This window comes from Chiloscyllium plagiosum, chromosome 35, assembly GCF_004010195.1.
Source record: "Chiloscyllium plagiosum isolate BGI_BamShark_2017 chromosome 35, ASM401019v2, whole genome shotgun sequence".
In the NCBI taxonomy this organism is placed as follows: domain Eukaryota; kingdom Metazoa; phylum Chordata; class Chondrichthyes; order Orectolobiformes; family Hemiscylliidae; genus Chiloscyllium; species Chiloscyllium plagiosum.
In genome coordinates this window covers 6,601,318-6,613,911 of record NC_057744.1, presented here as the reverse complement: position 1 = coordinate 6,613,911, position 12,594 = coordinate 6,601,318, and the positions used below count along the sequence as shown (strand labels likewise).

General features: G+C 43.6%; 1 protein-coding gene across 1 annotated transcript in view; it reads left to right on the top strand.

Annotated features, from left to right (window-relative positions):
• gig2o (grass carp reovirus (GCRV)-induced gene 2o) overlaps positions 1–12,594 on the top strand; it is a 69,464-nt gene that overhangs the window by 49,775 nt on the left and 7,095 nt on the right. The window contains exons 4-5 of the mRNA XM_043676408.1: positions 8,286–8,519; positions 10,192–10,328. Coding sequence (XP_043532343.1) covers positions 8,286–8,519; positions 10,192–10,328 — 371 coding nt within the window. The remainder of the gene's footprint in view (positions 1–8,285; positions 8,520–10,191; positions 10,329–12,594) is intronic.

The following is a 12,594-nucleotide window of genomic DNA, read 5'->3' as shown; positions in this document are numbered from 1 at the left end:
GGTGTTGTGTGACTTTTAACTTTGTACACCCCAGTCCAACACCAGCATCTCCAAATCATGAACATCTCTGACATTCTATATTTCCTCCTTCACTTTTCTCAACAGTGCCAAGTGCATTTCTCCATATATGGATGGGTCTCCCAACGTTTAAACTAACCTCAATGTTTTTTGGTTTGTTATCAATATTTTTTGCACAATCTCATCATTGAGTTCCATCACTAGACTTAGTTTTTCTCAGACTCTTTAGGGAATGATGTATCACTCCTCAAGTTGATCCTCCTCAATGTTCTGGTGATTGAACCTTGCTTTGTCTGTGATAATCAAATTTCTTTCTCAAGACTGCTTCTAAAACCTTATTAGATAACAAGTGAATTTTCATCAGACTGTACAAAGACACTATTCATATATATATGATAGCAAAGCAGAAAGTCATTTCATTACAAATGACTGAACACAGAACTCAAATACTTTATCTGACAGTCCACTACTAGCACTAAGTAATACATTTGTTTTAAATGAATATAATTGCTTTAAGCAATTCCAAGCATGATAGAAAACATAATTTTACAGTATGGAAGTTTGTTACAGTGCGTGCGCATTATTTGTTTTCAAGGTCATGTACTTTTTAAATTGGCATATTTATTTCAGCCTTTCCACAGAGTTCAATTTTGCAAAAAGCTTAATTTTAGTTAAACAGAGCACAGTGATTCATAATAAAAACACAAATTTAATAACATACAAAGGGACATACAACGGGGGGTGATGCTATTTTCAAATGAAAATTCTGGTACAACTATTAACTAGCAGATCTGATTGGGCCACTTAGTCTTTGGGTCTGCTCTGCTCTTCAGTAAGATCATGGCTGACCTCAACTTTACATTCCTGCATATCCCCGATAATCTTTCACCCCTCAGTAATCAAGAACCTATCTAACTCTGCCTTAAAAACATTTAAAGCTCTGCATCCACTGTCTCTTGTAAAAGGGAATTCCAAAGATTCACAAACCATCCAAAAGAAAAAATTGTTTCCTCATCTCTGGTGACTTTTTAATTTTGAACCATCATGCATCATTCTAGATTCTTCCACAAGAGGAATCATCCCTTCCACATCCATCCAGTCAAGTCCCTTCAGGATTTTATATGTTTCTATTAAGTCCCCTCTGACTCTTCTAAACTCCAGAGGATACAAGGCCAGCCTGTCTCGCCTTCCATCATAAGATAATTCATAAACATTAACTTTCAAAGGTGCATCATTCTGTATGGACGTATCACTACCTGGTAATGGCAACTGTACCATTCAAGATCGGAGACGGTTACAGAGAGTGGTGAACTCGGCCCGGACAATCACAAAGGCCAACCTCCCATCTATAGAGTCCATCTACCAGGTCCGCTGTCAAGGAAAGGCCGCTAGCATTCTCAAAGATCCATCCCACCCTGGCAATGTTTTCCTACAACCTCTACCATCGGGGAGAAGGTACAGACGCCTGAACACACGCACCAGCCTGTTTCGCAACAGTTTCTACTCTACTGTTGTTAGAATACTGAATGGACTCACAAACTCTTAACATTCACCTGTACTTGTGTTTTTGTTTTTGCTGCCGTTTACCTATCACTTACTATCTATGTTACTTAACTCTGTGATCTGCCTGTATTGTTCGTAAGACAAAGCTTTTCACTGTGCCTCGGTACACGTGACAATAAATTCAATTCAATTCAATTCAATTACACAAAGATCTGCACCACAATATCACCTGGATGTGAAGTCTAAATCAGACTAAAATCCAGTCTTTTTTCATGAGGAGTAATTGCTGGAGAAGCTTTGTGTGTAAGGCAGTTGAAATGTAAAAGTGAAGACCTCTTGGTATATTAATACAGGACCGAATCTTATCAGAAATTGGCTAATTGTCATTTTCAGTCAATTGCATGGAGGGTTTCTCTTTGTCAGGTTTTCTTGTGCTATTTTCCAAATTTGCCTTATTACCCATGCACCCCACCAATGTGAAGCCCTGCTTGTCCTATTCTCTCACTCTCAGTAGGTGGACATATTCATCACTACTGTGGCATGCCGGCACTCCTGGTGCCTGTGCCATCCTTAAACAACCATTCTGTAACTGGTCAAGTGTTGTCAGTCCAAACGCTGTCCAGCATGGTTCATGTCTTGCCCTGGACGTGGTTGATGAGGGGAAACTGGCACCCCGCTTCACGGAAAGGGATTTGGCGATCCTGGTGGACGGGTTGGTGCAGAAGAGGGCGATGCTCTTTCCCCAGGACTGTCAAAGAAAGCCACAATAGTAAACCCCAAAAACACAGAACTGCGGATACTGGCAATTTCTAACAAAAACTGGAATTGCTGGAGAAACTCAGCAGATCTGGCAGCTTCTGTGGAGACAGAAACAGAGCTAACATGTTGGGTCCAGTGACAGAACAGTGAAAGGTGACGAGGCTCAAAATGTTAACTCTGCTTTCTCTCCACAGGTGTTGCCAGACCTGCTGAGTTTCTCTGGATCCTGTCAACTTGGTACAAAGCTGCCACCCAGGTGAATGTGGTCTCCATGATTTGGAGAAAGGACCAGATCAATAAGATTCTCTGCTTGGCCAAACACTGTCTACTTTCTGTTACCTTACATTCACCCTATCTCTGCTACCGCATTCACCTTTCACAAAGGCTCATGTTCTAACTCTACTGCATGCAACATCTTCCCTCCCTCTCTATTACCCATCCTAATATACTTCACTACTAATGGCGCGTGGCCTCTATATCTCCCGCTCACTCAGTGCGGACACCACACCACCTTCTCCCACTGACGTCAGCACTAACAGCTGTGCAAGCCACTTTCAGCTCACTCAATAAAAGACTCAGGAGGCTCAAAGGGTTGAATTTCCTACTCCTTCTCCTAATTCTTATGCTTTTAGTCCCTCCCTTTGAGTCATTTTACTTCATTCCAGGAGAGAATAGTTCACAATAGTGCAAAAATAGCCAAGGCAGATGGTGGGGTGTCCAACATTCAAATTCTCATCCCCTCTGAGGGGAGGTTCCCTGGATCTGGCTGGTAAGGAAGGGCCTCATGTAGAAATGCCGAATCCTCTGTGTCCTGACAACCAAATAAGAAGCATTGTCCATTGCTCACTCTGAATGGATTCACACACCCAAACTTCTGCACCCTGCCCATGATGCATTCTCTCCTTTGATCTCCGACAGGCACCAGTTTCAATAGCACAGTGATAGCAGTCAAGAGGCAGGTCCCACTCGACATCCACTCCTCTCACTCTGAGGAAGAATAGACGGAAGCCTCAGAGAAATGCGAGTAAGCAGCTTGCCTCCTGTACCCACTTCACCAGCTCACATATGGACAGCTCCACACCTACGTTCGATAGTTTTGAATTTTGATGCCAACAGCATGGGGTCAATTCCTGTGCTGACTGAGCTCACCATGTAGGGCCTGCTTTCTCAAACTCATTCCTGTACTTGAGGTGCAGTGACCCCCAGCTTAAACTCAAATGCAAGAGTGGCATTATGGTAACTTTATTAGATTATAATATAAAACATATTTTTTGGGTTACCAAAGTGAACAATTAAGTACTTTTTCTCTACCAGAGTTTCAATAACAGGATTTAATAACTAGGTTTCAATTATTGTTGATTATCAAAAGAAAACTTATTCAAAGGTGCAGCCATAATTGGTTAACATACACAGTCAATAATTTTGAAGCAAAAATGCTTATTCCTCTCAATATTACCAAACATATGCACAAACACATACACAAATCCAGACATACACATAACACTGCTTGCTCAGGAAACACAATCTTAAAATGTTTCCTCAGTCACTCCTTTAAAAGAAGGATTAGTTTCACCCTGAACTCAAAAACTGGGTTTTATTTTTAGAAGCAGGAGAGATCAGATGGGCAGCTTGTTCTTAAAAGACTTCTCTCCAATTGTGAGAAACTGAGAACTGCCAAATGCTGGAGATCAGAGTCGGAAAGTGTGGTGCTGGAAAAGCACAGCAGGTCAGGAGGCATCTGAGGATCAGAACAATTGACGTTTCTGACATGAGCTCTTCATCGGAAACTGAATTATGAAGAGAATGGATAAGATAGATGTAGAGAGGATGTTTCCACTGGCAGGTGAGACTAGGACAAGAGGGTATAGCCTCAAAATTAGGAGGAGCCGATTTGGGGCTGAATTGAGAAGGAACTTCTTCAGCAGCAGGTTGTAAATCTATGGAATTTCCCGCCCAGTGAAGTAGTTGACGCTACTTCAGTAGATGTTTTTAAAGCTGAGATACTTGTTTTTGAATGATGAAGAAATTAAGGGTTACGGTCAGCGGGTGATAAATGGAGTTGAGGCCATGAAAAGATCAGCCAGGATCTTATTGAATGGCTGAGCAGGCTCAAAGGGCTAGATGGCCTACTCCTGCTCCTAATTCTTATGTTCATATATTCTAACTCTTTAGAGTTTCGAAGGATGAGAAGATATCTAATTGAGGGATATAAGATGTTAAAGGGGATTGACAAAGTAGGATTGGAGTGGATGATTCCTCTTGCGGGGTAATCTAGAATGAGAGGGAATAGCTTTGGGCTCAGGAGTGGCAGATTTAAAAGAGAGATGAAGAGAAATTGCTTCTGTCAAAGGGTCAAGAAGCTGTGGAACTCACTGCTCCAGAGTGTGGTGGAAGCTGTGATAAGGTTAAGGAGGAGACAGACAGATTTCTAATCAGTAGTGGATTAAAGGGCTATGGACAACAGGCAGGAAAGTGAAGTTGAGGCCTGAGATTAGATCAATGTGATTGTATTAAATAGCAGAGCAGGCTCGGAGGGCTGAATTATCTGCTTCTGCTCCTCGCTTTTACATGCATCTGTCAAATGGTTGCAACTTAACCATCTCTGACAGTGACAACTATACCAGAGCAGACATTGTAAGAGTGCTCATGCCTTACTCAGTTACAAAAATGCAAGATAACATGCAATGAATGTGTCATCTATGTGCCCCTCAGTTAGTTTTGTTCTCTCCCTCCCATTGTGTCCTAGTGCAGTCCTGAATCCTGCAACTGGTGTGGAGGGAATCTACTGTACAGTTGGCCGCTCACATCTCCCCTTCCCCTCAGAACACACTGTTTGCCAATAGAAACTGCAAAAAGCATTTCCTCTCTTGCTTTTGGGTTAAACACTGGTCTACTAGATGCTCATGTATTTAGCTGCCGACAAAAACTCAAAAACACTGAAGGTCAGCTAATAGCGGAGGGGTCATAAGGAGCTGCCTCATGTTTTCTGTCAACCAGTTGCCTGCATAAAGGGACTTTCCTGCACAACACTCAGATAACAACTGCTGACTGAAGCCTTCAAAACTGCTTTTCCCTAGTGCCATGCAACATTAGTACCCAGTTTTAGTGATTGATGCCTTTTCATTTATGATGATTTGGAGTGTAATGTGTAAATACTTTGAAATCCACTTTTAGCATCCAATAAAATGGCTAGTAAAACAGTTATTCAGCATCAGGGGAGGGCAAGAACTGTAAAACCAACCAGGTCTGTGTGTACTTTGGACAGAGTAGGAGCTCTTTGGCATGTAACCAACAGAAACTGAAACATTCAAAGAAAGTCCAAACTATTCATCTTAGAAGCAGGTTTCAGCTAAGTCTCTCTGGCTTCTCACACTCAATGACAGATAATGCTGTCATATTCTCTTGGATATCCTTCCTAGTCAATGCCTTATTCCTCATCCTTGCCATCACCTTCAGAAAATTGCTGTTGATCACCCATTCCCTCTGCATCAAGGCATTACAAACCCCCTCCAGCTTGTAGATTCCAGTTGTGAAGGGTCTAGCATGGTTTAATGATGCAGCACACACTGTCTGGGCCCATATAGTAAGACCTCTGTGGAGTCTAGAGAAGCCCAGGCTTCGAAGCCTTATCTTCAGGAGACCAACCATCTGTTTTGTACAGCAGTGTATCCTCATTCCTCTTCGGTCTGAGGGTTTTGTGAAGTTGGAATCACCATATTTGGAGGTGGTAGTCTTTGTTTTACAGCAGCCATCCTGCTATGGGTTGAGGGCACAGGAATGTATCCATTCTCCAATGCATCCTGTCAGCACAGAGGATATAGCATCATAGAGTCATAGAGATATTCAGCGCGGAAATACACCCTTCGGTCCAACTCATCCATGCCGACCGGATATCCCAACCTAATCTAGTCCCATTTGCCAGCATTTAGCCCATAGCCCTCTAAACCCTTCCTAGTCATGTACCCATTCAGATACCTTTTAAGTGTTGTAATTGCACCAGCCTCCACCACTTCCTCTGGCAGCTCATTCCATGCATGCACCATCCTTTGGGTAAAGAAATTACCCTTTAGGTCCCTTTTAAATCTTTCCCCTCCCACCTTAAACCTTGCCCTCTAGTTTTGGACTCGTCTTCCCTGGGAAAAAGACGGTGGCTATTCATCCGATCCATGCTCCTCATGACTTTATGAACTTCTATAAGGTCAACCCTCAGCCTCCAAATGAGAGATGAGAATTTGAGAATGAGAGGTGACCTCATTCTTAAGAGACTTGACATACTGAAAGGATGAGACCACCAAAGTCTGGCAACTTAGACCATAAAACCATGAGAAACTGGATCAGGAGGAGGCCACTCAGCCCATCAAGCCTACTCCACTATTCAATAGGATCAAGGCTGATCCAACGTTCTTCATATTCACTTTCCTGCCCTATCCCTTGATTTCACGACTGATCCAGAATCTATCTCAGCCTTAAATATGCACAAGGAACCTGCCCCCACATCTCTCTGTGGTAAGGATTTGCAAAGACTCTCAACCCCCCTGAGAGAAAACATTCCTCCTCATCTTAGTTTTAACTTGGTGCCCCTTTATTCTGAGATGATGTCCTCTGGTCCTAGACTCTCCTACAAGGGGAAACATCCTCTCACCATTTACCCTATAAAGATTGTTAAGAATCCTACATTTCAACGAGATCACCTAGACTTGGAGTAGAGTTCCAACCTGTTTAGCCTTTGCTCATGAGACAAGCCCTCTGTACTGGAGATCGTCCTAGTGAACTGCCTCCTGTGAATTAATTTCCTTAAATAAGGGGAATAAAACTTCTCACAGGACTCCAGATGCAGTCTCACTAGCACCTTATATGGTTGCAGCAAGACTTCCCTATACTCTGATCCCTTTGAAATAAGGGCCCACATTCCATTCATCTTCCTGATGACCTGCTGCCCTGCGTGCTAGCTTTCTGCGTTTCATGGACAAGTCACCCCAAGTCACTTTGTATTGCAGCTTTCTACAGCTTTCTCAATTTAAATAATATCCTGTTATTTTGTTCTTCCTTTCAAAATGAACAATTTTGCGTTTTCCCACACTGCGTACCATTTGTCTACTTTTTCCCCTACTTACTTAACCTATTAGCGTCTAATCGGAAGGTGATGGTCCCACTTGCCAGGCTGTCTGGCTTTCCTTGTCATGGGAAAGGATGTTAGCAGCTGTAATCTGGAGAAAGTAGCAACTGTGACATCCAAATGTGACATGTCCATGCTCAGTAATTTAAGCATGAGCCTCTCCGTCTGTGCTAAAAAGGAATATGAGCAATGGACTCTGGCAGCCTCTTAGTAAATGCAAATTGATTGAGTGTGAAAATATGAACTAAACTAACATTGTCTCTTGACATACAATGGTGTTACCATCACTGAATTCCCCCACTATTAACATGCTGGGATTACTATTTATTAGAAACTCACCTGGACTTGCCACATATATAATGGCTACAAGAGACTAGGAATAAGTAACTCACTTCCTAATTCTACAAGGCACAAGCCAGGAGTGTGATGGAATACTCCACACTTGCCTGGATGGGTGCAGTTCCAACAACACTCATGAAACTTGACAGCATCGAGGATAAAGCAGCCCACTTGATTGGCACCACATCCACAAGCATCCACTCCCTCCATCAGCAATTCTCATTAGCAACAGTGTGTACAAGGTGCACCAAGGATCCCCAGATAACACCTTCCAAACCCATAACTATTTCCATCCAGAAGGACAAAGGCAGCAGACATATGGGAACACCATCACCGACAAGTTCCCGTTGAAATCACTTGCCATCCTGACTTGTATGGCTGACCCCACTTGAGAAGAGAACACAATGCCTTAGAGGAAGCACCAGCAAGACTGGGCTCTGTGCTGCCTCTTCTCCCACCAGCTCAGATACTAACACCTTGATGGGTACACTAGACAGGATTAGTGTGGGGAGTACCTGCAGCTGACTACTTCACTGCCATGTTTCTGCAGCTGGACAGGAAAGAAACATCTTGGACCACTGGCACTCGGAGACTGCTGGAGACCAGGCACCTGGTCAGCCCCAAGCTGGAGAGGATCCTATGGCTTCGGCAGTTCAGGACTCAGCTCAACTGAGAACCTATACTGTGGAACCTTTAGAGATTAAGGATACAACTTCTGTTCTGGGCTCTTCTGAGAAGCAGCTGGTTCAGTTCCCACTGATTGTTGTTGAAGACTTGGGCTCAAGTTTGATGGGGCAAAATTGGTTGAGAAAGATTCACCCAGATTGGCTCAACACTTTTTGATTTAAAAATAGCTGCCTGAGTGAAGTCCTAATTAAATACCTGGACATTTTTCAGGAAGGGCTAGGGACTATTGAAAGAGCCAAGGCCACCTTGCACATTGAGCAGGAACCAATTCCATGGTTCTGCAAGGCCCACCCCCTGCCATTTGCAAGTCGAGGCAGAAATCAGAAGGCTGGAACGCAAAGGAATCATCAAAGCAGTCCAGTTTGTAGAAAGGTCAGTTCTGGTTTTACCGATTGCCGGTGGGTCGGTTTGCCTTTGTGGGGATTTTAAACCAACAGTAAATCGCATTTTGCAGTAGGATAAATACCCAAGCCCTTACATAGAGCAAAGCTGGTAGGGAGGCTATCCTTCACAAAGCTGGAGATGAACCATGTGTACTTACAATTACGGTTGGTACCAATATTCGAGACTGCCATCTTAGCTAGCATCAGCTGGTGCAATTTTTCAGTGGACAATGGAGAACATTTTACAAGGTGTACCCCAGGTTACCATTTAACTAGATGATGTGCTAAAAACAGAGAAGATCAATAAGGAGCGCTGAGAGAACTTGGACAAGATCTTAGACGTTTTTCACAGGTGGGCATAGGCAATGTGAGAAAATGTGTGTTCTAGACACCCCAGTGATCTACCTGGGCAACAGGGTTGACAAGATTGGGTGACACCCATTGGAAGATAAAGTGAGGGCAATAAAGGCTCCCATGTCTGTCTTCCCTTGGGCTGGTGAATTATTAAAGAAAGTTCATATGTAAGCTGGCCTCCATCCTGGCCCCTTTGCATTAGCACGTAAAAAAGGGTCAGCCTTGGAAATGGTTGCGTAGCCAAACCATAGCTTTTGGAGAATTGAAGAAACAGCTGTCATCTTCTAAGATAATGGCATTCTATGAACCCAAGCGAAATATGGTATTGACACGCAATGCCTCCCTGCGCAGCATCAGGGTAGCATTAGCTTATAGCAATGGAGAGGAACTCCCAAAGGTATATGCATCCACGACTTTGGCTAATGCAGAACATAGATATGTCCAGCTAGAGAAGGAAGCTCTGTTGGTCATACTTGGAGACAGGAAATTCCACCAATACCTTTAAGGCAGTTACATTTGTAATAATAACAGACCACACACCCCTGTCTGGTCTACTTAAAGAGGACAAGGCAGTGCATCCAAAGCTTCAGGTTGAATTCAGTGGTGGGCTCTAATACAAGTTGGAACACTGTCTGGGAGGTCAGGTAGCAAATGTGGATCCATTGAGCTGCCTTCTGCTGGCAGATACACCATTAGTAGTATCACCACTGGAAGAGGCTGTAATGTTTTAAAGTTTCTGATACATTTCCAGTCACAGCTGACAATATCAGACTTTGGATGCAGAAAGATCTGGTCCTGGCGAAACTGAAACAGCTGGTGGTGATGGGGGAAACCAAAAGGCCATCACAACCAGAATTGAAATCTTTTTGGACCCAGAGAGAACAGATTGCATTCAAGGATGGTATATTATTATGGGGAATGAGAGTGATTGTCCTGAGCCAAGCTCACCACCAGATACTGGCTGAACTCCACCAGGGTCATCCAGAGTTTCAAAAATTACAATGTTGGTGAGAAGTTCTGATTGGTCGTCAGGATTCAATGCAGACATACCCGTGTTTGTAGGCAGTGCCCAGAATGGCATCAAGGTCAAAAATTACCACCAGCAGCTCCCCCACATTCACAGGAATGGTTGGGTAAACCCTGGACTCGGTTACACATTGACTATCCAGGTACTTTCATGGGCTCAATGTTCTTGGTCATTGTGGACACCCACTCAAAATGGCTGGACGTGCACAGCATTCATTCATCAAACACGGGGGCGAGGACAGAAAAACTGCATGCATATTTTCCAACAACCGGGCTCCCAAAAGTATTGGTCACAGATAACAGGTCATCACTTACCAGCAGGGATTTTGAGTATTTTCTATAGTTGAATGGTATGCACCATATAAGGACAACTCCATATCATCCATTATCGAATGGTCCGGCAGAAAGAGCAGGCCAAACTTTGAAGACAGGCTTAAAGAAACAGCCTGTAACTTCAACAGATACCAAACTATCCTGGTTCCTGTTTGATAGGGCCAACCCTCATGCAACTCCAGGAATAGCTGTAGCAGAGTTGCTAATGGGGAGAAGACTCCACACCAGGTTAAATCTGATCTTCCCAGCCCTGGGGAAGTGGGGCTGAATGAATCAGCATTACGAACACCAATGCTGGACACAAGACTCCACAAAGCAAAAGAGACAGTTTACTTCAGGGAAGATTGGTATAGAAACCATGGGAATGGCCCTGCATGGGTAAGAGGCATGGTCAACATGAAGTCAGGTCTGTGATGCCTGAACTTCAGGTAGGTATGATGGTCCTGAACAAGCACATGAACAATCTGAAAGCTGCAAACTGGCAAACAGTGTGGGAGCAAAACATGCCCGGCTCCTCGGCAGCCTTTCAAACCACTGGAACCCCTGGATTCTCCCTCTCCATCAAGTGCTGAAGATACCTTGCAGTCTGAGGTGGACACGGTGGATGTCACTGCTTTAACACCTTTGCATCCTGAAGAAAAGAATGAATTTCTTCCAAGATGCTCCGGGCAAAAGAGGAAAGCTATTGTGCGTTACTTGTCACCTGTGCCATAGGCAGAGTTGGAGAAACCTGACCCGGTGCTAAAACACCCCAGGAGGAGCTACAAAAGAGAACTAGCCCATGTCCTTGGACTTAGCATGGGCAGCACAGAGGCTCAGTGGTTAGCACTGCTGCCTCACAGCACCAAGGACCTGGGTTCGATTCCTGCCTCGGTGACTATCTGTGTGGAATTTGCACAATCCAAAGATGTGCAGGTTAGGTGAATTGCCATGCTTAATTGCCTATAGTGTTAGGTGCATTAGTCAAGGATAAATATAGGGTGGGAGGTTGCTCTTCTGAGTGTCGGTGTGGACTTGTTGGGCCGAAGGGCCTGTTTCCGTATTGCAGGGTATCTAATCAGAGGGACAGGGATGTAGTCATTTTAACAAAGGCTGCCAGGTGGACCTCATAGAATAGGAGTTCCCTGATTGGGGGCTGTTAATATGGCCCAATCAGGGAGTCCTGGCTGTCAGAGGTTCTGTTCACTTTGAGGGAGCTAGATCAGTGTGAAGGGTTCTCTACATGTAAATAAACAGTGGCTTTGTGACAGGATATGGGCGTCTGTGCAGTTATTTCAACTGAGGTGATTTAGTAACTACTGAGAGACAACAATCTAGACGGATAGACCATATCCCCACGAACAGGGTTAACCCTTCCAGACTAAGATGAAGAGTAATTTCTTCACTCAGAGAGATCTGGATCTTTAGAATTCTCCAGAGGATTGCTGAGGCATTGATAATTCTGGATTGAGACTGTCAGATGCTTGGCTACTTATGGAATCAAGAGGTAAAGAGAGCAGGAGGAAAATGAAGTTGATGTAAAAAATATTTCATTGAATAGCAAAGGAGGTTCAAAGGGGCCAGTGGCCTACACTATATTACCTACATTTTTAAATTTCTATTAGCTGTGCAACATTTATCTCTTACTAGTTAAAACTAGTATTGCCTTGTCCGTCTCTCATTGTTTTGTGTACAGCCATTACTCAGATTTATTTCATATTGTTTCACTATCTTGAAAACCTCTGTGGTGTTACATCTCAGGTTCCTCCCTTCAATATTGAGATGTTAAAGATTTTTTCCATTATTCTTCACACCTGACATCTCTAACTAACAATGGCAGGCTCAATAGCTCTTCTGATTGCCAGTGCATGCTCTATGAGACTGTGAGCTGAATGCACCACTGAGGGAATCCTGCATCGTAGGGGGAGCCAATGTTTGGACATGACTGACAGTCACAAAGGAGGGGGTGTGATAAGACAACAGAAGTGGAATGGCAAATTATTGAAGGATAAAATGCAGAAATTGTTGTCAAGTGCCTGTATTTATTACAGCAATTAAGTGAATATGCCAGTATTTGAAGGCATTTTTGAGCCCATA